At 38.0% G+C, this 27475-nt stretch overlaps 1 protein-coding gene across 1 annotated transcript in view; it reads right to left on the bottom strand.

Annotated features, from left to right (window-relative positions):
• The window catches only part of ADGRL3 (adhesion G protein-coupled receptor L3), a 436049-nt gene that overhangs the window by 230536 nt on the left and 178038 nt on the right, over positions 1-27475 (bottom strand). The window contains exons 8-9 of the mRNA XM_088138611.1: positions 21357-21371; positions 14852-15652 (exon numbers count right to left, since the gene is read on the bottom strand). Coding sequence (XP_087994737.1) covers positions 14852-15652; positions 21357-21371 — 816 coding nt within the window. The remainder of the gene's footprint in view (positions 1-14851; positions 15653-21356; positions 21372-27475) is intronic.

Raw genomic sequence — 27475 nt, 5'->3', positions numbered from 1 at the left:
AAATAAACCATTGTAAATTAGACATATATCTAAGAATCAATTATAAATTAAGTAATCTAAAACAAATATGATGGACTGAAATTCCTTCAGGAAACAAAACACAGATCCTCAATTTAGCATAATACACACCAGTTATATTCATCTTTAACCAACCAGCACAACCCAACAGATACCCATTAAGAAGCAGACATCACTGACTTAGGTGGAACCTATTCCCAGGAAAGTGTATTGAATTGTAGCCACATTATTTTCACTACAAAACATCCACATTGCGCAATTCCTCATTACACAAGCACTAATTAATCACTCTGAATCTCTTTCTAGGCACAGTTCCCCATTATCATTGTCTACTATAAAATAAATTATCATAGATAACAAACGGACTCATAGAAAAACATTGAATTACAAATAGAATCCTCTTCCATGCAGGAGCCCAAATTAAAACATTGAGTCATCAGACTCTTCACTTGTTAAAATGATGCTATACTATTGAGCTCTGAAGCTTGAATGGGAAGCAAACGTTAGTCCAGTCAGACAAGATCAAGACATCTTTAAACAAAAATCAGAGTGTTGACTAAACCTCTTCTTCTTGCAATTATGGAACTGAGTGTAGGAAAAGGAGCCACAATTCTTATAGTTTGTCCTCCTCTGACTTTTTCAGATACTGTTGATCTATGAATGCATAGATCAATTTGAATATACTCAGTATTTTATACAAGTATATTTTCAATGCATTAACTTCATGAAAATCTCTTACTCTCCTGAATATCTACAATTGGAGGTGCCTTGAGATAATTTATCCTAAAAATGTAGCTTTTTATAATGTAAACTGTTGATAACAAAATTCTCAATAATGCTTATTTTTTATATAACCTCATTTAATAAATGGTTTTACACAATTTCCCTAGATATCCTTTCCTAATATATGCTGTTTTGTTCAAAGATTTTGAGCTGAGAATAGACTACTGTATTGCTGTGCTATTGGAGACCTGGCCATTTTACTGTAAAATAACCTGAAAGCAAATTCAATTTCCATCCTTATTTAGGACCCAGCAGCAAATATAATTCAAAGAGTATGAAGTCACTTGAGAATGAGGTAAAGCTCCCCTACATTGACACACAAAGCAAAGGGGCCAAACCTAATCTTGAATTATGAGGAAAGAATTCTTGGGATCAGTAAAGAGAGGATGGATTTTTTTATTACATATTATTCCTCTTTCTCCCACAGAAGAATAATGTCTGTGCATGTATCTATGTATGTTTGCATATGTACCTGACAGGAGTTCCAATCCAAAAGAGGCCAGGGCCATGACCAAAAAATAAATTTAGATTATTTGAATTAATAGTCACTAATTAAAATGGATTCCTTGTGAAAGATGGCACCCTATTTTCAACATTAATTGATCCCACTCTGCATTTGAGAACCATTCTTGCTCTCCCATGCAAACTGCTGTCACATACCGACATTATAAGTTTACACTCACATTCCGTTCTTCTCCTTGCAGAAATAGCAAAGAAGAAGGAAAAACCCAGGATGGAGATGGGGAAGGGAAATTGGTGGCTGCATTAGGAAAAGAAGAAAAGAGAAAGAGTGAAAATGTGAGAGGAACTGGACAGGGAAGGGGAAAAAAAGGAAAACGGAAAACCTTGTCAGCTGTATCTTGAAACAAGGGTGATGGCAAAATAATAATTTTGGTACTGTTCTTTTGGTATTCTTAAAGTAGAGGTTTAACTTACAGATGCAAGATTTTTGTTACCATCTCCAAGGCTAAGTAAGATAATAAGTTACATCTCCTTTTTGGAATTCAGTACCTCTAACATGTTTATCAAATTGTTTTAGTTCCTCATTGAAACTAAGAAAATGCCAAATCCACTTCTGGTTCGGAGTATTTATTTACTCAAACTGCTGAATTGTCCCTGGAAGAGAATGGTCTGGGAGGTGTTTGGCTTTGTCCAGGAGGAACTCATTCCATTCCCAGTTCAACCAATTTTGAATTATAGTACACCTATGCAAACAATAAAAAATAGTTTTGAAATCTGACTATTAGAGGGAAGTATGATATGACTAAGAGGCTCGATGTTCATTGAAAAAGTTGACCAGAAATTCAGGGATTTAATTGGAAACTATTTTAAATAAGCAGTTTGAGTACACAAATTACTAATCCATCTAAGTATACATTTAATGATTTTTTTCAGATATGAAAATCAAGTATTTCTTCCTGCTAACCTTCCTCTTTGGCTACCAGAAATTATTTCAGAAACACAAGACCTAATTCAGATTTGATAACTTCATAAGGCCCTTAAATGAGGAACAGTGAGGATGTTCTTCCCTCAGAAGTACAGTGGAACCTCGGGTTACGAATTTAATTCGTTCCGTGACTCTGGTCGCACCCCGAATTGGTCGCAACCCGAAGGAAATTTCCCCATAAGGTTCAATGTAATTACCGTTAATCTGTTCTGGCGTGGAGGACAGGGAGGTGGCTATTGCTTGGAGGGAGAGTCCCCCTCCCTACGACCACGTGTCAGGGGCGGAAAAATGGCCGCGGACCACGTGTCAGGGGCGGAAAAATGGCCGCGGACCACATGTCAGGAGCGGAAAAATGGCCATGGACCACGTGTCAGGGGTGGAAAATGGCCGCGGACGTGTCAGGGGTGGAAAAATGGCCGCGGACCATGTCACAGGAAGGAAAATGGCCGCGTATCCTGTTCGTACCCCGAGACGGAGTTCGCAAACCGAGGTAAATTTTTGCGGCCGGAGCTGGTTGTAACCCAAAAAGTTCGTTAACAGAGACGTTCGTAACCCGAGGTTCCACTGTATAGAAGCAAAATTCAGAATAGGGCATTTTTTATTTGTTTGTTTAATAATACTGGCAATATTCCTACATGCTGCTTGATGAGTTTAACTATTCCAATCTATAAAGAAGGAAATAGAATGGAAACAAAAATGTTTTAGACCAATTAGTTTGTTAGACAGTCTTTAAAATGAATAGTAAATCTCTTCTACATAAATGTGAATAAAGGGAGGAAGAAAATAACTTCTGAATGAAAATCAGGCAAGCAAGAAACACAACTATCACTGCTTTATTCTGCAGCTTTTAATTTTTAATAATAGATTTAATAATAAATATATTATGATCTTAGTCAAGTACAGAATAACATCCAGAGAGGGCGGAATATTATCATTATGATCTAATTTACAGTTCAACAATATGCTAACATACAAATAGCAGAAATAAGCAAAGGTAATTAAATTGTTTTGAATAACTGTTGTTTAAGCAATATTGCAAAACTTACCAATTCTATCAGAGATGTCTGGATTTTGATTAAATAAAAGTAAGGATACATTAAAAAGGGGGGGGATACAATAAGAATAAATTGAGAATCTTTATAATGCAAGTAGTGACAGTAGTTAAATTCAATTATTTCAACCTCACCCATTATTTCACTTGAAGAGATGTACTTAGCAAATGGGGTATTAAGCTTTCCTCAAATAAGACTGATGGCCAAACCAAAGGCCCTTTACTATTTTGGGACTCTTAAATTAGAGATATAATTTCCCAATGCTAGGTTTTTTTCTAGCACCCCCAAGGGTAAGGTAATAAAGGATAGCATGCAAGTCCTTTAATTGTTTAGTGCCCCAAATATGTTGACTGAGAGTCATTTTTTTCTGTGAAATCCCACTGAAACTTAGCACTTGGGGGAAATGCATAAAATGGATGGGGTTTTTTTCCTTTCCAAGACCTCCTTAATATATTTGGAAAGCTATCCAAAAGGATTAAACAAGTGAGGACAGATGGGACAAAAATCAATTTTAGCCAAGATTAAATAAATACATGCAAGGTCTAACCTCAATTGCAAGCAACAGACTCCAGTAATGATGTGTTTGATACATTCTGAAGAATTAAAAATAAAGCTCTTAAAATTTTGGACTAAACTACTTCTCATGGACCAAAATCCCTGTAAATATAACTGGGAATCATATAACTTGATCACCACATTTATTTTAAAGGGGATATGTTGACCACCATTACTACAGAGGAATCTAAGAACAATGTTGATATTCCTCTGGAAATTCTCTACAGAATATTTAATTTGCATCTTCAATGAACCTTTTGCATTAAATATGTTTCTAAGATGGTTATGTAGTAGAACATAACTTGCTCAATAGTGGCTTCCATTAATTTGCCATCTATATTTAGCTTGGCTTTTAGCAAAGACCATGGCTTTCATCTCCGGAAAAGAGATTCCTTATATAGGTGGCAAGAACCATTAGTTACCAAATAAACAAATAAATGATTCTTGGAAACATCTCTGCCTCTTTTCTAGACTTTGTTTGCCTTTTAGTTAATAGATAGTCAATAGTTGCCAGCCAAAGCATCTGCAATTACGACACTATAATTGCTGGTTCCAAAGTTACACCAGTGCTATATGGATAAAATAAAATCCTTCAAGTTTTAGCAGGGAAGATATTAAGAGCTAAAAAAAGGGCTACCTTTTGTCCCCTTTTTCTTTTCAGATAAAAAATCTAGTATTTGAGTTTCCATCTCTTCAATTTTTTCCCTTCCATTTATTCTGGCCTAGAAAGTATTTATTCTGATATATATTGACAATAACGTCATTGTTTCACTTTCCCTGAACCCAGTAGGTTCACAAAGATGGGTGAATTCTGCAAAAACCAAGAATTAGGAATCAACCACTTTAAAACCACAATAGTTTTTTTAGTGAGTTTTTAAAAAAATGATGCAAGAACAGTCAACATACATTTTATTTATTAATTGGCAAAGGGATTTCACAGTCTCTACTTACTGCTTTAGCAGGAGCTGTGAGTCCAGGAAGACCCCCACATTGTCACCTGCTCTTGCAAAGGGACTGTATTCTCATCCACAGCTAAATATAGAAATAGTAGCTCCAGGCTACTTCTTGTTGGGATTCATTCTGAACCTGTGCCATGCATCCAACCCCTCACTTTTTCAGCACAAGATCAAGACACCATACTTCCTGTGCAGCCCAAAGTGGAAATGAACAAAGGCTATCATCAGCATACTAAAGGTTTCTCTTCCTAAATTGAGAAAGTATCTCTCCCAAGGGGTTCATGGAGCTATTTTAAGAGAATGGAGCTTGAGGGCTGAGCCCTGGAGCCAGTGCTGGATTTAGACTTCGTGGGGCCCTAAGCTATACAAAGCTTGGAGGCCCCTTGTTAAAAAGTTACACCAGAAGGTCTCACCAAGGTGCGTATCAAAACAGGATCTTGGATCACTACCAAAAAATTGAAAACATACTTACCCACATGCCTTTTAATTATATAATAGCAAGGTATTTAAAGTGAAAAATACAAATTATTTTCAAATGAATGCATTTATTGACTACATATTTATCATCTGGCTGGCTTGATCTCTTTCATAGATTATAATCTCTCTTATAGATTACAATATACATAAAATGCCACATAAAATTCTAAAAGCCAAAAAAAAAAAAAAAATCTGAATTTTTGTGAGGCCCTAAGCCAGTGTTTCTCAACCTTGGTAGCTTGAAGATGTGTGGACTTCAACTCCAAGAATTCCCCAGCCAGCATCCAAGGTTGAGAAATGCTGCCTAAACTGTAACTTGTTTAGCTTATGCCTAAATCCAGCACTGCCTGGAGCATCCCACACAGAAGAGCTCAAGGTCTCAACCTCTTCTTTCCTACCTACACTGACTGGAACCGCTCACTCAGGAAGGAGCAGCAATGCTACAATATAGTGCCCCTGAAGTACTTGTAGATGATCTAAAAAGAATTCCATGGTTGATTGTATCAAATGCCACTGAGAGATCTAACAGGACAAGATTACACATACATACCCATTCAAGACTATTGTATGGGGCTTGTATAAACACTCAGTCTAACTCATCTGTTACACAACAAATGCTTATTCCCTTTCTCACAAGGATGGAAAATCTATGTAAAGAATAGATAATAATAAGACTCCAGAGATTCTCACAAAGTAAGTTTATCAAAGAATTTGGGGGTTTTCTTCCTGGGCTTCCAGCAGTATTCCTACAAATAGAAATCGTCTTACCGTGTATAATAGCAAGGATTAATAAATCAGTATTACAACATTGAGAGACGCTGTTTCAAATGCCAAGACATCGCTTAACTATTTTATACTGTCAAAAATAGTTGAGATCAGGAGGCTGAGTTCAAATTTGTCCATCAAGAGCAAATCTAAATTACATTGCTTCTGCCCTGAATTTATTTATTTATAATAAAGTCAACCTAAGGAGCCAGATTTATGACTATGATTTGGGGCTGACTTGGAAATCATCAACAGCTTCATTTTTTCAAATGGTATCATAAATTTAAAATCAAGCATGATAAATCACCCTGTTTTCCAAATTTATTCTTACTTTTCTTGCATTAAAATGTATCTCAGGCCTCCAACAGTCCTCTATGGGATATTTGTCCACATTCTCTTGGTTCATTATGAATCTATCTATTGTAAGGAAGAAACTGAAAAAAAAAATCACATTATTTATTCTCCTCCCAATTATATGCCAACCCAAGAAGGATTTTTTTTTTTTGACAGACCTTATTTGGCAGTAGAATAATTCCCCAGATACTGAGAGCATAACAAAACTTTTGATGTATGAGAATTTGTATAACAGTGAGCAGCTCCCAAAGTGTGCTGCAGGAAACAGAAAATAGTGGACTTTTTTTTTTGGAATTATGGCTCACTGAAAAGGAGATAAGTACTCCTAATGACTTTATATTTTTAAATGTAGTTCTACTGCTTTTTGAGTAATTAATTAAGATGTCCATATATTCATACTTATTTTATTGTGCGTACTACTATGCTTATATTGAAAAGACAATTTGTAAAAAGCAATATAGTTCTAGCTCTGCATTTTTATATGTTTATTTAACTATTAAATAGTGCTTCTATAGATGAATCTGTCTTCGACAGAAAAAAGGATGGTGGCAGTGAAGAACCAACTATTGTATTATTTATGTGGTGAGTTTATTGCTTAATTTTCTATATGGAAGTTTTCATCTAATGCATGTGTGTCTCGGAGTAAAGCACACTTTCCACACTTTACATGACATTGGTAACTGTGATTGATGACCTACAGTATGCTGAGACCTGGACAGGGGTACTATGCCTGTCCTGGTGCTTTTGGACTTTTCTGCAGCTTTTAATACCATGGTATCCTTCTGGACTGGCTGCAGAGATTAGTGACTGGAGGCACTGTCTGGCAGTGGTTCTGCTCCTTCCTTAGCGGTCTGTTCCAATTAGTAGTAATTGGAGGAGAGAGATCGGTACCATGCTTGCTCCTTTGTGGAGTACCCCAGGGGTCAGTGCCCTCCTGATGCCACTAGGAGAGGTATCTGATGGTTTGGGTCCAGTATCATCAATATGTTCATGATATCCAACTATGTATTGCAACCCTAGTTCAGGCCAGAGATGCTGTCAAAGTCCTGTGTTGGTGGCTCAGGGGTGTGTGGGTGTGGATGGAAGAAAAGAAAAACTCTAGGAAGACAGAGCTACAACACCCCGCTTTGTCTACACCCTGTTTTGTCTCTGGACAGGATTACACCGCCCCTGAAGGAGCAGGTCCAGGGCTAGGGGAACCTCCTGGCTTCACGGCTCCTGCTGGATCAATATGTAGAAACTGTGGCCAGAGGGCCCTTTGCCCAGCTTCAATTAGTGTACCAGTTGCAGTCTTTGGGTGAGAGGCCCTGACTACAGTGACTCACATCCTGTAACGACCCATTTAGATTACTGCAACATGCTCTATGTGGGGTTGCCTTTAAAGAACACCTGGAAACTTTAGTTGGTACTGAAGGGCATTATTTTAATATATGATTTTATATTCTGTATATATATTTTTCACATAATGTATATGTTTCACATACATGTAACAGTGCACTCTATCTTATAAGGTTTACCACTTGCTTTGTGCTTTGTAAAGAGAGCACAGAGTTTCTCCCCCCCCCCCACCTTATCTCTTTGTGGATTGCTGACGTCTTCGAATAAGCAATTAGCTAGTTGCCTAACTGTCTTTGAACCAAGCAAGCTGTAAATCAGCTTGGGGCCAGGAAGAAACCTTGAAATTCCAAAGAGGAACAAAGAAAGAGGGCCTCCCAATTCTACAAGAGATAAGGATGTGTTAACATGTGCTATTTCCTTGGTAACCAGAAAGAAAGAAGTTGAACTTAGATTCACCTCTTTAGGGTCATCCTAAAATCCCCTTGTATGGATATGAGGGGATGTACTATCTGAATACATCTGAATATGCCTATAAAATCTTTGTTGCTCACTTTGCAAAGTGTGGTTCTGGGCAACACTCCTGCCACGGTGTTGGCTTGAGCCATCCAGAAGGTTTCCTTGGCCAATAAAACCTCTGTTAATTAAAAAGCCTCATCTCAAGTCTTTTTATTTGGCTTTATTGAAACTTGGGAAATAAAAGGTGCCATACAGTACAAAATACAGTGACCCAGGTGCTCACAGGTGTGGACCATTACCCACATATTGCACTAGTTTTGCAGGCTCTGCATGGGCTTCCCAGTAGCTTCCAAGTGCAACTTAAACGCTGGTACTAAACCCATAAAGCGCTGTATAGCTGGGTACCTAATTATTTGCAGGACTGCATCTCCCTACTAGAATCAGTCTGACCACTTTGTTTTTGCTGGGAGAAGCAGCTAGTGTCCCCGTAGCTCCAAGAGGTGAAGGGGCTGAAGCCCAGAAGTGCTGTTTTTTGATGATGGAGCTGGCCCTCTGGAATGTCTTTCCACTGGAGATTCATCTTGTCTCCAACATTGTCTGCCTTCTGGAAAAAGCTGAAGACAGAGCTTTTCTGGAAGGCTTTTGGGACCTAATGCTCTATATTTTATTTGTTGTTTTTTTTCTATCTTATGTTCTTTACATGTTTGATAAATGAATACATTTGGTATCTTGTTTGGTGAAATATATACAGTACCAAGGTTATCTTTTTAGGGCTAGGTGATGGAATGCACACCTGGGAATAAAGAAAGAAGCAGGAACAACAAAAGATGAAATGTTGGTAGGGATATATGTGCAAAATCTATTGCTCTGGGAATGAAACATTCTGGGAATCCTGGATCGAATTAGTAATAGGTTTTGGACATACCTATTGGCAGATATACTGTATTTTTCTTGCTTCTGCCCTTCTGTCTTCCTCCCTAATCAAGGAATAATCAGTTTGTTGAAGCTGTAAATATGTGCATGCAATTTAATATTTAATGTTTTTAGTGATACATATGTTTTTGCCTTATTGTGAGCTGCTTAGAGTCTCAGGAGGAGGCAATATACACATCATTTGTATGTATAAGTAAATAAATAGTCTGTTTTCCTACTCTGTGCTGCTGTTGAGTTTTTTCTTTTTAAATTGTTGAATGTATTTGGAGCAAAATTCCTTGACCATCTTCTAACATTTAAGATTCACAGTGTAAACCTTGTCTGATAAAATATATCTCCTCCTCTCTTCCTCCTAATTTTCTTTATTTTCTTTGTTCATTTTATGATATCAGTTTATTGATTTTTGTTTAAGATAAAATGCGGTTGGGCTGAAGGTTTGATGTACAGATTTAATTGGTTACATTAATAAATTAAAAATAAATCAGGATGAAAAACATGATTTGAACTCCTGCATTCCTCAAAATATGTCCCTAATGGCATTATTTATTTTATGCCACACCAGATTTTAGGTTGCCTTGTGGGGGAAAAACACACACAAAATCCCCAAAACCCAGTGAAAAGAAATCAATATCTCAGGTTCCTGTTAATTTTACCAGGTTGAAGGAATTATTATTTATATAGAAAGTAAAAATTCTATTAAATAACAAAACTACTCCATCCCATTTGTTTAAAGCACTGAATATTTTACTTTTAAAGAAATCCAGAAAGTATTCTTCAATTTTTATTGATACTATATATATTATTATATTAGAAAATGTAGCAATGATTTGTAGTGGGGTGCATTTACAGAGTTTTTTTAATAACCAGCCTGAGGCTTTCAGTTAGGCAGCATCTTAATGTATTCAAAAGAATGAAAGTAGAGGAACAACTTACAGTCCTTTATTTGCTCTTCCTTGCAGAAAAAAAAATATTCCTCAGTTAATGCCTGCTTTTGCTTTTTATTTATTTATTTACAGTATATTTCAAATTTAGACACCGCCTATCTCGCGAGGAAGTGACTCTGGGTGATTTTTCTTTACTATATAAGGTATTGACTCCTCTTAGGATCATATTTTACTATATTTCCCTTCCTTTGAGTTGTAAATGATAATGTAATCCAGAGAGATATAATAAACAAGATTAAAAATTTCAATTTCCTATGTCTGAGGTGATAAGTAGACTTGTTACCTTAATAGCATCTCGGGATTATTCTGCTCCAATAATTTCTACCTAGACGAATCAGTTTCTATAACGTACAAGTTTCTGGATCACTCTGCCTTCAGAAGTCAGAGGCTCCATGCTTGGAGATAAGGAAAATAAGTAGGTCACAGGAATTGTACGTTGTCATCCTTTGGTGGTACTCACACAGTCTAGGACTTTGGGTCTGTTGATAAACTTCTCTCTCTTAATCTTGTTCCGAGGGGACGAGAGCTGCTTCTCTGGAATCAGCTATGAGTATCTTCTGTAACTTCTAATTGTTCCTCTGTCAGTCTTTACAACTATGATTCAGGCCCTGGATATCTGTGGGACCATCTTCTCTCAACAGCTTCTGCCAATCCAGTATGATCTAGTTGGTAAGGGACTCTTTAAACCCTGTCCTTGAGACATTCCCATAATCAGGGCCACAAAGGAGTGTTTTTTCTGTCGCTGTTCCTCTCCTTTGGAGCAGTGCTCCACCCAAGGTCAGATCAGCACCAACCCTGCTGGCATTCAGGAAAGCCTCCAGGACCTGGCTGTTCCAGAAAGCCTTGGAAGAATGAAGTATGGGAGGTTACCTTGCTGTACTAAGTGATCATTGCTGCTAAGCAATGTTTCATTGGTGTGTCAAGTGTTACTGTGGTTTGGGGTCTCTTTTTTTTTCTTTTAATTCTTCTATTTTATTTTTGTATAATTTTAAGAGTCTTTTTGGAATTGTGCAGAGATAAATTGCAGAAATAAATAAATAAAAGATCAAAATGTCTGTCACTGTTCTTATATACATAATAGTTCTGCCCAACCCTTCTGATCATTTAATTTGTCATTTGGGATCCTGAATGCAATTCTGGCAAAACATAGCCTGTCTGTTGATTATAAAAGTGGAAACTATGGGCTGCTTTTATTTTTGCTTTCAGTACAGAGTCTACTTTGAAATCTGGTCAGAGGGTACAAGTGTGTTTCTCTCTCAAGCAGCTAACAGTGGCACATGATCAAGGAACCAAGATTCACTGTTCATGTCTAATGCCAAGAAAAAGGAATCAGAATACACAATCTTGGAAATTAAGAAAACTGCAGTTCCAGTATTGTAACGGGTACACTAAATTGGGTCTCTGTTGAATTTCTTTCACATATATTGCCTAACTGAGGGACTGAGACTTTGCTTAAGAGAGAAAGCTGAGATGTCCATCTCTTTCTCCTTTGCCAGGTTTTGAACAACTCCCTTTTCATTCCCAGATTTCAAGTATAACTTATACTTTCTGAGGTTGGGACTGGGTTTTGTAACTGTTGATTCCGATTACCTATGCAGGTTTATATCTAGTGGTATAGATAGGAGTCACTCTATTACTTAATAATGCTAAGAATGGATATTCCTGGGTTGGAATTCCCCTTGGTATTTGAACTCTCCATTGACATGTGGACCATGTGGGCTGATTGTGATTAGAAAACTTATTATTTCTCTGTAACCACATTTTCCCTGTGAATTCAGGGGCACTATATATTACAAGTTCCTCCAGAAACCACATTTAGCCATTCTAGTTTTTAACCAACCAGTCCACAAATGCATTTCCAACTCTATTCTAGGCTCTGTCTAGTTTGTTTTGCAGGGAATTTTATTCTTCTGGGGGGAAAAAAACCCCACAGCCTGCCACATATGTTTTAAGATTTTGACTCACCCATAGCCACTCAAAAGATACACACAGAGCCCTTACAAGGTGACCTTCATGACCTTTTTTAAACAACTGTCCCCATAAAGAATTAGTCCCTGTAGTACAGTATTCTGCATCTACATCAACAACATTTTCAATGGGGTAGCAAAAAGGGCCACTTTATGTTTTAAGGCTACAGTATAAGCAGGTACAGTTTGTACCGAAAAGCAGTTTGCACAGAACAGACACAATATTCTACCAGTAAATGAGTCACAGCTGTGTATTTTTAGTTTTCTTCTATGTCACTCCGGAGATAGGTAAATTGTTGCTCTTGAAAAAATCAATGCTATAGGAACAAAACAAATAGAAAACATCTCTTGATAGCTGCCTGTAGTACCTTTCTTTCTTTGCCAAACCATGAGTCTGTTTCCTTCCTCTATGTTTCTACTTAATTCCCATTTTGTCTCTTTCGCTGCTGAAAACTAATGGTCTGCTAACCCTTTGTTTGAATCCCTTCATTCCTTTGTTTCATTCCTTTGACCACAAAATGGGAATCATCATCTCATTTCTGTCTACTTCAGTCTCTAGAAAACAACAGTATACAAACGTTCAATGGATTGAACACTGCAACAGTACATTGAACGGTGGTTTAGAAAATATTATTATTAAACTGATGAAGCATTTCCTAATTAAGGTAATAAAATAAACATCATTTTGATCAATTAGAAAAGTTTGGAATATCTGGGAGACCATGAGTTTAAGTCTTCTGGTAGGCATGGAAATGGGCTGGATAACTTGGGCCAATCGTGCTCTCCTAGCCCAACCCACCTTACAGGGTTGTTGTTGTATGGGAAAGAGGAAGAAGAGGGGGAGGGAGCATTATACACTGCACAAAATAAAGATGGTATAAATCTAATAAGTAAATAAATAAATAAAAGTTGTCCTTCATTAATTGGGAAGTATATTCTGAAGCACTGCTTTTAACAGAAAAGCTACAAATTGCATCTATGATGATCTTCTACTAGGTACCCTAATATATTACCCACATAGCTTAACCATGAGTCAGAAATGTCTTCTCTATTTGGGGTGAAGAAAATCTCTTCTGAAACAGCCCAATTAATAAAGCTTCAAACATTTCCTGTATCTTTATGCCAAGACATTTTCTCAATCTATTGTTATGTTCTACCCCATCCTGTTGCTTTCTTTTTAAATTTTGCTTGTTCTGTCTCACAAGTTCATTCAAGTTCTACATGCTTGAAATAACATCAGTGACATAACTACTGAACTCCACATTGATCAACTTCTTGAAGATGGTGCCACTGAAGTCACTGTGTCTTCAATGAATATAGGATCTCTGGATCCTATATTTTATGTTTTGAAACCATTGTCCCCAAATAGCAGCCTCTTCCCAGTTCATTTTTTAGTAGTTTTTGAATCTGTTAATTGGGATACTTTTTGTGTGTGAAAAGCACTTCAGGTCTTTCACAGCTTTCACTACCACTGAATATGGTATCCTTCTCAAGCACCTGGTGGGACTGGGCATTGTTGACAGTGTTTTATAGTAATTCTGATGTTTCCTGTGGGATTATGTCCAGAAGCTGATGTTAGGGAATTATTGTTCAGCACCTTAGTCAATGATCTCTGCTGTCCAAACAGGATTCCATCTTTTCTCTAGGCCAGTGTTTCTCAACCTTAGCAACTTTAAGATATGTGGACTTCAACTCCCATGCTGGCTGGAGAATTCTGGGAGTTGAAATCCACATATCTTAAAGTTGCTAAGGTTGAGAAACACTGCTCTAGGCAGTACAACAGCTACATAAAACTGCTGGAAGAGATAATTTAATCCACCATGATAGACGTGGATAGAGCAAGCAGGTGGTAGATCTCACCCTTCCAGACTTCCAAGAGGAATCTGGCTACCCAACCCTAGCATCCTGATGGAGGAGGCACTGCTAGAATTGCATCACCTACAGACATGTAAGACATTAACCAGTCTAAATACTATAATTATTGCAAAGAGAATTAGTGGCACTCCACATTCTCAATCTTTGCAAGAGGTGCTTAGAAATAGGTGTTTGGGGATGCACAGCAGGATGTTCAAAGTACCTTGTTTCAATTTGGTAAAGGAAGTACATTTTTTCCAGGTTCGCATGAGTGCTTTGGAAGCTCATTCTGATTGCCTCTGAATGCATGTGCCCTTTGCTTTGTAGAGACAAACAAGAGCCGCTTCTGAAGCAGCACAAACCTTTAAAAAGACATGGCTGTTTTAATGATTCAAAAGAAGGTGCTTTGTACATGCTTCCTCACATCCTAAAGCAGCTTTTTCCAACCGACTGCAACTATGCAGAATTAACCCTAAATCTAAACTCTCTTTGGCTTGCTGCCTGAGGTTTAATATATTTTCTAACTATAAAGACAATGACTACATTCAAACATGGAGCTAAGCTACACTTTGTTGAAACATAGCTTGTTGAACAATGCACAATTTGTAAATTTACACATAACATCAAATCATAAATCATGAGCTGCAAATCACAGTGACTTGGACCCACAACATGCTAACCGAATACATGATTAACCCATTATATGGTTTACATAATGGGATACATGAATCCCATCACTGTCTTTCCCATCTCCACTGGAGTAGCATGTCAAGGAGGGTAAGATAATTTAAGATGAAAAAACATTCAGAGATAAAAGGTTTTGTTCTATTTTCTAGTCAAACTCCCATGCTGCTGCTTTTAATGGAAGAAAACATAGTTTGGCCCTAGCCATGGACTAAGTTGGTTGCAAAGCAAGAGATCACAGAAAATAAAACTTATCAAAGAACCTTACCTGTTCTGCTGTCCATTGGTCCAAAATCCAATGTATATTTAACCACATGGTAGTTGTTCCATACATAAAGAAGGTTATCCCTTGGATTATAATCCACTGCTGCAATATACTGATATGAATTTGGAAATGGAACATCCACTACACTTTCTTTGCTTTGTTCAGTGTTGTAAATATAGTCAATTTTATTTCCTGTTGCTTCATTATCATCGTCTTCATACACAGATTTCACTACATATAAAATGCCACAGATCATGAATGCATTAGAAGCTGACCTTTTGTCATAGGAGGTATCCCATGTCCCTTCAATCCTCAAGGTATAAGGGTTTAGCTGACTAATGACTATTTTACCATTATTTTGTTCTGTTGCATAGATCACCCAAAGACCATTCTCATCAACAGCCAGGTCTATATCAGATTTGCCTCCCCATCTATAAGGGGATGTATCGTGATAGTTGGCATTAGCAATGATAGCTTCCCCACTTTTTATTCTTGTCCGTAGATCAAATTTGACAATGTTCCTTGTTCTTTCTTTGTTGAAGAATAAAGCCCCATCGTACACCACAAACCCCGTGCCATCCACTCTGTGTGGGAGCTTGTAAGTTGTAGTTGGTCTTCCAGCAATGAAATCATCTTTGGAAGAATATTCTGTTAGAGTGTCAGTTCTGTATGGTGTCCATGGCATGTAGTAAATCTTGTCAGAAGCCTGCAGTGGATCCTTACACCAGGCTCCTGACTGGTGATCAGATTCAAATAAATGTTCACTCTGATATACTCCTTTTAGTAGTCCAGGGCAAAGAAAAACTGAAGGGAAGGAAAAGGTTAAAAGTAAAGTTGATTATTAAATGTGATGGAGGACTTTTTTGGCACTTAGACATTTATAACTCAAGTTCCAAGAGAAGAACTGAAAATATCAGTCTCTAAACTCTGAAAATATGTGAATGTCGTTTTACGTTAAAAAGGGGAAATTTATAGGGATTATAAAGTTTAACTTTGACATATATATACAACGTATACTATTACAGAACAAAAAAAGCAACTTAAAAAGACATTTAAACTCTATTTCACAGAAACGTTCTCTTATAGTTTGCAGTTTAAATATTAAAAAGGGCTGGGAAATTGCCATATAAATATGTACAGAATGCATCCATAGAAAATAATGAACAATTAAAGAATGTGTCCTGAGAAAGGAAGAAGCCAATAGCAATAAGAAGGAAAAAGCAAAATGCAATACAGGAAGGCTAAGTTAAAGAGTTAAAATGTCCTCCGAAATACATAAAAATAAAAGCATTACTTAAGCAAATCATAACTCCCAAGACTGACCTGCTGAGATGTTCTATTCCACAGATCTTGTAATTAATGTTATTTCCCTCCAACACCAAAGTGGGGTTTTACATATCACTCCCTTTTTCTTCAAGAAACATTTTTAAATGCTGACTTTGATATACGATAAAATATTGTACTCAGTTTTTCAGAATGTAATCTATTACATTATAATTTGATTGTATTTTTGGTTTAGATGAGGTCTATTTATTTATTTATTTATTTATTTTTGTATACAGTTATTACATTAAGTTTCAGGCTTCTGTACCCATTATCCCAGAAAAAATGGAAATAGTCAAAACAGATGTGATGCATAGAATCCCCAATCCTGTCTAAAGTTAAGCCAAACAAGGTATGACATGAAATTTGTGTTTGCATTTAAGATGTTGGTTTATAAAAATGCAAACAGCATAAGCTGGGATGTGTGTAACAATTGATGGGACAATAGCAGGTATGGCCTGCGAATCCTTTCCTCTCCTGTTTTAGTCTTGAGGACAATCCTTATACTGAATGATGTTTGCCCCTGAAGTAGTAGGTGAATTTTCTCACAGCATTAATCCAGCTTTAAAAATTTCCCACTGGCGCCTGTGCCTGGAGGGCTCTCAATTGTTATTTCTACAAGACATTCAGAGAATAAATACAGCATCATCCTGGATTGGAAGGACTGAGGCGAAGCATGAGCAGAGAGAGTAAGCGTTTCCACGTAAGCTGTGCAGCAGAGCCAGCTGCTATGAGGAGCCTTACCTATGGAGGCCAACCTCTCACTAAAGCCAAACTTGGCATCAAGACCAGCATTTCCAAAGCAAGTATATTTTAAAACTGAAACTGGGGCTCTGAGTAGACTTTTGTGAGAGATCTGACCTCAGCAAAGGCTGAAGTCAGATGGCTGAAAGATAAGGCAGAGGAAGAAGCAGGAAAGAAACTTAAATCTGTATGTCTATAACTACATTCCAGTTCTAAATCAGCCCCAGTTTCAATCTGGCAAGAGACACTTACCTCCCTGGTGCTTTTACAGCCTTTCCCACTGACGCACAAGGCATCCATTTTACCTTCTAAAGTTCCTGAGAGCAGGCCTCGCCCCTGCTCACGGAGTATGGGCCTCAAGCCAATCAGAATTGCACATCTCTGAAATTACAGCTCGGTGAGGAGAAAAGGATATACTTGCCTTGCAGAGACCACTGCAAGGGGGTGGGGGTGGGGGTGGGGGTGGGGGTGGGAAATGCTTCATAAACTCTAAGGTGTCTTGCGAGTAACAAAAATTAAGGGAAATGGCAGCCCTGACTCTCCTTTTGTTGCTGCTGTGGTGAATTTTTGTTTCCTTCCATCTGGAAACTGTCCCCCCCAAATGCTTGGTTACGTCCAAGAACAATTTTCATCCTAAGCCTACTTACTCAGGCTTTACTTCTAAGCAAATAATATAAGATTTAGTTGTGTGTAGGGCGGTGGTGGTGGTGGTGTTTAAACCAGACTTTCCTAATCTTTTTTTACTTCTGCTATCTTCTTGTTGGCTCAAGGACCAAGAAGACGTCTTTTAATCACATAAAGCAGGGTTCCTCAACCTCAGCAACTCTAAGATGGGTGGACTTCAACTCCCAGAATTCCCCAGCCAGCATGGCTGGCTGGGGAATTCTGGGAGTTGAAGTCCACCCATCTTAAAGTTGCTGAGGTTGAGGAACCTTGACATAAAGGACCTTAGATCAAACCCTTGGGGCCAGACTGAATTGCTAAGGACCCCAGACCTGAGTGTTCTCAGCAAAGGTCCTTTGTCCCTGAAAAGAAATCTTATATACTTTAAAAAATATAAAAAGTATATATAAAAGTATAAAATATACTTTCAAAGAAAGATTTATCCCCTTTCTTTCTACACCAGTATTCCTTTGTATTGGGACCATAAGGGCCCCTCCACCCAATACTCTCTACAGCTTCATGATTAGCTTTGGATATCACTTTCTTTCTGGAGCTAAGTTCTTACTCTCAGAACTTTCATTTCTGATTCTCCTCCCATTTATTTGAATTTGCAGCACATTTGGAGTTTTGCTCTAAATTGCTGTGGCCTGGCCTCCTCCTCCTCCTCCTCCTCCTCCTCCCTCTTCCTGGCCATTGCCATTACTCCTCCCCACTCCTCCGAATACTGAAGCTTATTCTTCCTGTATGCATGGTGTAGAACATAACAACTCGCTCACAATCAAGTTGCCATAGCAACATGAACTGTCTTCATAGCTATTGGGAAACACATCTAGATCCAAAGATGCCAATATGCTATATGCTATAATTTCACCTTCAGCTGGGGAACCTTTGGAACATTATATATCTATACCTATATCTATCTATCTATCTATCTATCTATCTATCTATCTATCTATCTATCTATCTATCTATCTTTTATTTATTTATTTATTTATTTATTTATATTTCAGATTTGTTACCACCCATCTCACTGCAGAGCAACTTTTATAGATATATAAATCTATATCTATATCAACATTCTCACTCCAACCTTCCCATCAGGGCAACCCCTCTCTTTTTTATTTTTTGCAAAACATCAGACTGCACAGTTCATATACTGAAAAACATGAATGGGAAGTTCACTAGCAATTTATTTCCTTTTTGTGTGGATGAGGGGTGACAGAAACACTGGTGGTGTGGAAGTGCCCTAAAGGCTCCCTCTCAAAATCAAATATTGAACACTTTGGACTGTCATTAAAAGATTTCACCATGGATACATTTAACATTGGAGGGTTTGAACTGATTTGTAAGAGAATTTATTTTTATATTAGTACCTTTCAAGTTATGTTTATCTTAGTACCTTTCAAGTTATGTTTATAAATAGACATACTTTCCTCATCCTTTTCTCTGTAATTTTAAACATAGGCATTGCCAAGCATAGTAAATACCAGACCTTTCAATTGGACAAACTAACAGTAGGGGAAACAAGTCCCTTTGTCTTTACATTGAAAATGGGATGAGGTATAAAAAAAAAAAGTATATTTAAAATGATAGCTGCAAATGCCCACACAAGGGCATTTTTGTGTCTTCTTGAAACAAATTTACACTCAGATGAAAATTAAGGAATACTCTTTTAGCTAGTTGTTGAGTGTCTGCTTGCGTAGCTCTTCAAGAGTTGAAAAAATGCACTAGAAGTGAAGAGTGAGAAGCTGGAGAGGAAGCAAATCCTTTTTTTCCCGTGTGTGTGTGTGTGTAATGTTCCCCAGAGGAGCCTTGTCCAGGACCGCCTCTACCATAAGGAAAAAGCTTGTGTACAGTTCCCAGTCCACTTGTGATTGCCCGGCTGACTGGACGACACTGGAACTGCCATAAGAACCATGGGCTGCCCCAGCCTCTTTAAAAGAAGCCATGATCATGCTGCTCTTTAAGAAATCAAGAGTCATTGGGAGTCAGGCAGCATACACGTTTAATAAATTATTATTATTGTTGTTGTTGTTGCAACCTGAAATTAACACAACTATAGCAGGTTTGCCCCCACCAGACACTTTTAAATGAAACCATTTTCTCTCAATAGTTTTTAATCCCATCCACCATGGTACCCTTCTGAACAAATTGGGATGTAGAGGAAGTTATCGTGATGGTTTCCCTCCTATTTGGATAGTTAATTCCAAAGGTGGTACTGAGGGGATTATTGTTTGTTTCATGGAAATTATGATACGGGTTCCTCGGGACTTTATTTCCTGAGCTTGTAAATATCAATGTGCTGCTGGTGACATCCAGTCCTCCTTTCCTAATACAAATAAGGCAACTGATATTCTGAAGCAGAATAAGGGATTGGATAAGAGCTAATAAGCTAAGATTCAGTCTAGACCAGGGTTCCTCAACCTTGACGACTTGAAGATGTGTGGACTTCAACTCCCAGAATTCCCCAGCCAGCTGGGGAATTCTGGGAGTTGAAATCCACACATCTTCAAGTCGCCAAGGTTGAGGAACCCTGGTCTAGACAAAACAGCATCAGAAGAGGTTTCCTGAAGAATCACTTGAGCCTTCATCAAATTTAGACATATCTCAACCTGCTCTCACCAAAGAAGGGAGGTCACACAAGGAACGATGTCCTGTTTCTAAAATGCCTCTGCGTGGCATTTACACTGCATTTCTTTAGTGCCAGTACTTCTCCAGCATTTTAAAAACCATTTTAGTGGTTTTAGAACTTTTTTATGGCTAGCTTCATTAACGCGAGTTTATAGATGCATTTATCGTTACTTCCTTTTATTGCTGCGAGTGATTTGGCCTGGATGACTGTGCTGTTTCCTATGCTTGTTTTTATATTATTTTGTTTTACATAATACGATTCACCTGCCCAGAGAACTGCAGGGGTCAGTTTCAAACAAAAATAAATAAATGAGTAAATAAGTAAATAAGTAAGTAAATAAATTCATTATTAAATAAGCGATGGTGTGCTATTATATTTTTCATGGTTTTTATAATGCAAATCTTTGATAACAGAATATGTAGTAGGGGTACCAACCAGCCTTACCCTAGATCTTCAGAATCCTATATCATGTAGATATAGTGTGCACCCAAATACAGAAGTACATGAGCCCTAGGTACTTATGAATTCAAACTCTCTCAAAAGTGAGAGCCCTGGGTTAAGTGAATACAGAGAGTAAGCTAGAGAGAATAAACTATGCACTGTGGTCTTGATCCTTGGTCATATACAGAAAATTTAGCTTTTGAATCTTTAGACAAGGATTATTCAAACCCTTCACCATTCAATACGTACTTTGAAGCTGTATCCTTTACACACTCAAAAAGATATACCACTGAACCCAAAGGGGTTACTTATGAGTAGGCATGCATGAGATTGTACTTTTTAATTTTTAATATCAAATATTATACAGAAACAATTTTCAGTACTACAAGGATGTGAATATTCTTGTACATTATTTTAGATGCTTCCATTCCCATAAATTGTGAGGAAGCAGAAGGAATACATTATAATTGTTAAAACAATCTGTAGGAAAGAAGAATGGTACTATTAAACATTTCTTGCAAAAAGATGACATGTTAGTATTAAACAGCATCCGCTCCCTCCCCAACCAAATCTTTAATAAAAGAGATTAAAGTGGTGTAAGTTAATGATGAAAGAGCTTCAACTAACATTCAACTGTTTAACATTTTACCCCCTAATTGCTTAGAATGAGTATATGTATAAAACAGGTGAAAGCTATTTAATTACCTTTTTGTTCCACTTCTATTGAAGAGAAAGAAGAAAAGCAAGAAAGAGAAAAAGAAAATAGATTAATGGTACTGTACTGGGCAGACATCTTTGCTCTTGCATTGAAGTATTAGCCTCTGGTTCATTTACAGTTACAATTTGTGAACATGATATATCTAAGATCTAAGGTCTTTAAATAAATTAAAAAAATAAAATGCATTACAGTGTTAAAAGGCATGCAGCATCATTTCCAAGAAACCGCTAACATCATTATAAAATTTGCATTAATTTTAATGTGAGAGGTTTTAGGATTCGAGTGACTGAAAATGCCTAATTATACGAACTCCAGGAATTGTTTCCAAATACGAATACATTCCCGAAAAGATGTCATAGCCTGCAACCCCCAATAGCATTACACTAGTAAGCAACAGTATATACATATCCCACATTTTTTCCTATATTCTCATCAGAAAAAACAGTAGATCAAATACAATATTATATTACAAAAACTTTAGTTTTTTGTTAATGGATTAATCCATTGCATAATTTTACACCAATTGCCCTACAATTAAGCACTATAAAAAGTAATAATTTGTAGCTACATTAAGTAATTGTTTTCTCAATGGTCCACTGTTTTCAATAACTAAAAACAGAAATTGATTTAGAAAAGGCGAAAAGCATAAATGCAATATCACTTGAAGGATTTTAACAGTTTTTGGATTGTTGCAGACATTAAAAGGCTTTGTATGTAATGTCTAAGCGATGGGCCCCCATTTGTATCTATGTGAGTCTGAAACAAACTGAAGAACAGAGAGAGGGATTCTTTTTCGAGAAGTGTCGACAGCTGAAGAAAAGACTTTTCTTGCTCCTTTTCCCCACTTTTCTTATGCAGATATGGCTTTCGCCTTTTATCTCTTGAGGAATCAGAACATAAGGGCGGAAGAATGTCTTTATACATTCCTATATTAAATCAACACACTTTTGAACTCATATTCAAAGGTTGCTCATTTTCTCTGTTTGTAACCACAGTGAACATACAGGCAGATGAAGCCACAAGTAATTCTTGGCCCAAAACAGCAATCCAAGATGATTCTGGTCTCCCCTTGTCAGCTGTGAAAGACTGGAAGAGTGTTAAAAAGCTACGAGTTATGACACTAGACTCAGCAGCTGGCCTGGAGTTCTTGGATGATAAGCACTGGCCAAGGGTGTTAGATAAGTATTTGCCCAATTGGTAAAATTGGAACAAACTGGAAAAAAAAATATTTTAATGTGTTTCCTGGTTCTTTCCTCATCCCTACTAAATATTTTAGTTCTATATGTTAATCAGGTCTTTCACTATAGTTAGTGTGCATTTTTTGACTGGAGAATTGCACTGATAAAAGTAGAGTGCAAAAATGAACGATAATTTAATTTTGGTTTGCATATTAGTTTGTAAAGTGCAAATTAGATTGGATCGTATTAAAATGCAAATCAAATTATTTTCTTCTCCTTCATTAATTCCTGAGGTCCAAAAAAAAAAATCCTTCCATCACATTCATGCAGATTGTCCTGCAACTCTTCAGCACCTCTTGCAATATATTGCAGTTCAGAAAAGACAAAACAAAAGGTTCCACTACTTTCTAAAAGTGCATTCTCCACTACTGCTCCGGTACACCTACACAGATGTCTGCATGTGTATATACCCACAACCACACACATACAGTGTAGTGGAAGAGCCGTATCTTCCTGCTCACCATAAAAAACTTCAGTAACAATGACATGACAGAAGAAATTTTGCTTGCCAAGTATCTGCTAGTCATGAAAGTGATACACAATAATTTACTCCAAGATGCGTTTGCAAAAAAAGGTTGAACCCCAGTGGGGTCAGTCAGAAGTGTGTATAGGAAGAAAACAGTCCAATTTGTTCATTATGTTTGTCCCTTTTCAGAAAGTGCTGCCACTAGGAATAACAACAGCAACAATCATTTTTAGTTTAGGCTGCATTCAAATTCCACTTATTGTGACAAAAGCTAGTTTCTACCTCACAGTGAATTTGAACTAATTGCACTGAAGCACTTCTTAACAAAAAGATAGGAATAGCTATGTGATAAACCTGGCAACTCTAGTGAGTGGGAGGGCTCACTAACTTCACTGATCCTGAGACCAAAATAAACTGGGAGCCTAAACTCCTAGTAGGTTCATTTCTGCCAGTAAGGTTAGAAGGGGAGGGGAAAGCTAAGAGTAAGCCACAGCAGGTAGGGAGCAGATGTGGCTCTGCAGAAGTCAAAGAAGTCAATCCACCCAGGAGAAGCAATTTCAAAATCAAATCAAAGCGGCAGTGGCAAATCGCTTCTGTATTGTTGCCAAGAAAACATATGGACATAGCTGCAACATTTAAATCAGTTTGCGTGCCAGATGAGGAGACTCCCAGGTCAGAAGACAAGCCTCTAGTTACTGGAGCAGAGCATAGAACATTCACAAGTAGATTTGGAGGCAGAAATGTAGCCAAACCAAGATCACAAGAAAGCCTGGTATCTGATGCGACCAGTATTAAAAGGGTTTTAAAAACACACAGTTGGAACATGAAATGTGAGAACTATCAACCAAGAAAATCTGAAATAGTCAAAGCAGAAATAAAGTATGCCTAACTGGATGACTTAAGAATAACTAAACTTTAGTGGACTGAACAAGCCACTTTAACTCAGATACTCTATATACTACTATATATGATTGACTGATTGATTGATTGACTGATTGATTGATTTTCTCACCCACCCATCTCCCCCCAATGGGGGAACTCTGGGCGACTCGCAACAAACATTAAAAACATTATTTATATATATATATATATATATATATATATATATATATATATATATAATCAGTTAAAAGCATTACTAAAAAAGGGGAAGGAGAGTCCAAGAAGATGAAAAATCCGAGGCTGAAGACAGGAGGCCTCTATGGGACTAGCCATCCCCATGCTTGAGGTATTCCCTCCCCACCCCAGGCCAAGTGGCAGAACCAGGTCTTCAAGGCCCTACGGAAGGCCAGGAGTGAGGGGGCCAATCGCACCTCTGGGGGCAGGATGTTCCAAAGAGCGGGGGCTACTGCAGAGAAGGCCCGCCTTCTGGATCCCACTAATCGAAGTTCCTTCATTGAGGGGGTCCGAAGCATGCCCTCTCTGTGTGATCGGGTGGGATGGGTTGAATAGGGGAGAGGCGGTCCCTTAGGTAACCTGGTCTCATGCCATGTAGGGCTTTAAAGGTGATAACCAACACCATGAATTGGACCCGGAAGCAAAATGGTCCCCAATGCAGCTCGCGAAGCAGTGGTGTTACATGGGCCCTCCTTGGGGCTCCAAAAATAGCCCGCATAGCTGCATTCTGGACCAGCTGTAGCTTCCAGATACTCTTCAAGTGTAGCCCCATGTAGAGCACATTGCAGTAGTCTATCTGGGAGATTACAAGGGCGTGAGTGACTGTTTGAAGGGCATCCTGATCCAGGAAAGGGCCTGGATATATTATTCACAGCATGAATAGATATGAAGGATACCCAAACAGGAAGCTAAATTTGGACTAATCTGTAACCACCAAACTCAAGAACGATGGGAGATGAAGAAGCAGAATGTCAGGTACTGCAGCTTTCAACCCAATAATGCCCAGATCCCAGTGGAGGAAGACAATTAGTGAATCTGACTAAGCACAGGTTAGAGTCCATGTTTGGGCCATGTTGTGGTGATAAGGGCAGTGAAGCATCAGTACTTCTTACTGGAGTGCTGGATTGTCATCCAGCAGCTCTGAGGGAAGCATGGTTGGGAAGACCTGCCACCAGCCCCCTGTGACACATTTGTACAATGCTTTGCCAGTAAAGTTGCTCGGATTCATCTGAGACTTGACGTCATGTACAGCTTCTGAAGTGATGACTGGGGCAATGTGTTGCACTGTGATCTAGAATTCGTTTCAGCCCATGGACTGACTCTCTGGCATCAGAAATGCACTTGTGACTTGGACCCCTGCCCCTCCTAGCTCTTCCAAGGGAGGAGGGGAATCAGTTGAGTCAGGAAAGTGATCAACACCTAATTGGAGGAGCAGTTCATGCTGATGCCTTGAAAGAGGTTGTGGCGTGGTGCCTTCTTAGTGACCTTCCCTGGATCTGTTTTAAACAAATATCCTGTTTTCAATCATCCTGTTTCCCGTTTTAGGAAAGGTTGTTAAGTGGTGATGGGACTTCAGTTACAGAATGCTTTAGAGGAACTGGATTACCAGGATTTTTTTCTAATAATGTTTAGGCCTGGGCCTGGGATGGAAATGGCATTGATTGCTTTGCTAGGTGCCCTTTGCTGGGGCTTGGATGAGGGACTAGGTCTCTCCTAGTTATTTTGGATCTCTCCAACATGCAGAGCATATTGTGTTTTTGTTGGCTCTAGTTATAACTCCAGATGGGGTAAACTCCCTCTGAAGGAGCAAGCCCACACATTTGGAATTCTGGACTCATGGCTACTGCCAGTTGTGCAGCTTGCATCTCTCTTTAGCTGTGTGCCAGTCTAAAGGGGAAGGACTGGGTGACAGTTATTCATGCCCTTATCTGTATGGACTACTGCAATGAACTTTGCATGGGGTTGTCTTCGAAGACCACCTGGAAGCTTTGACTGGTACAAAATGTAGCAGCCTAGATGCTGGCAGGTGACAGCTACTGTGGCCACATAACGTAAGATGCTGTAGGTGCTACTTTAATTGTAAATAGACTTCCAAGTGGTGGTTTTAACCTTTAAAGCCCTACTTGGCTTGATGCCAAGGTATGTTCAGAATTGCCTTTTGGATCCTACCTTTTCTGAAGCTCATCCCAGATAGGGAAACTTAAGAGTCCTCCACAGTCATTAGATGAGAGGTGTGAGGACCCAAAGGCATTTTTTTCTGCAATGTTCCCCATGTTATAGAACAGCCTCCCCCTTCCCCTGAGGTTCAGGTTCAGGCTGGCATGATTTAAAGCAACCTTGAAAACAAAGCTCTTTTGCTGGGTATTTGGAGCCTAAGGGCTTCTCTAGTTGTGCAAAGCTATAGTTTTCCATTTATATTATGTGTATTTATTATGATTTTACTCTATTATTGTTTCTTGTGCTGATTTTATGACCAAAAACCATATTTCAATTGAAGCTGATAGTATGCTAAATAAATAAATCATGCTACATTAATGAGAGTAGGTGTTCCAGAAAGGTATAACCTGAAAAACATAGAATATAAAGTCAGTGTAAGGAATAAATTTAGTACACTTACTTATGTGAAAGAGAACCTGAGAAGTTATGGGAATAAGAGACTTATTCCCAAGAGGAAAAGATTTATGTGACTTTCAGAACAAGCTATCAGGATAGCCTTGGGCGACAAGAACGCCATACGATGACTGAACACACTTTCAACTATAAAGCAAGACAGGGCTAGGAAAGATAACTTAATCAAGGATGTCAACAAATAGAGGAATATAAAAAAGAAAAGGGAAATGAGAGAAGATCAGAGAAATCACAGGAGGATGTACAGTTAATATAGGAATACTAAAGAGTACTCACAGAAGAGATCTGAAAGAGGCAAATGAGGTTAAAGGATGATTATACTGAACCCTTTTCAAATGGGCTTATAGAATGACAGAAACATTTGTAAAAAGGATATATACTCAGAAACTGGCTCCATTAAAAAAGTGAGTCATTACAGCTAAGAGACTGGCTGTCAAATAGGAAAGCATCAGGCACGGATGAAATACCCACAGAACTATTTAGAGTTGCAGGAGAAGAGGCAGTTAAAGTGCTAACAACTCTATGTCAAGTGTAAAAAAGATATTGTGGTCTAGAAATTGGAAGATATCAGTTTATATACTTAAACTGAAAAATGGAGACGTAAGAGAGTGTGCAAATTATATTAGATTAATTCTTTAGACACAGTTTCTGTTTAAAATGTTACTAAGAAGAATAGAGTCACATACAGAGACAAAAATGCCAAACAAACATAAGATTTCAGAAAGGGCAGAAAAACATGAAATTGGATAGCTAACCTAAGATGGATAATAGAGAAATAATGTAAGGAGGTTTACCTTTACTAACTATGCCCACTTTGTAGGTCTTATTACAATGTGAAACATAGTAAGGTTAATATGAATGCCATAAATTCTAATTA

Source organism: Python bivittatus, unplaced genomic scaffold (assembly GCF_059951505.1).
Source record: "Python bivittatus isolate LINGU-HERP-01145 unplaced genomic scaffold, Pbiv_v1 ctg000270_np1212, whole genome shotgun sequence".
NCBI classification, from domain to species: domain Eukaryota; kingdom Metazoa; phylum Chordata; class Lepidosauria; order Squamata; family Pythonidae; genus Python; species Python bivittatus.
This window is presented reverse-complemented; position numbering and strand designations above follow the sequence as displayed.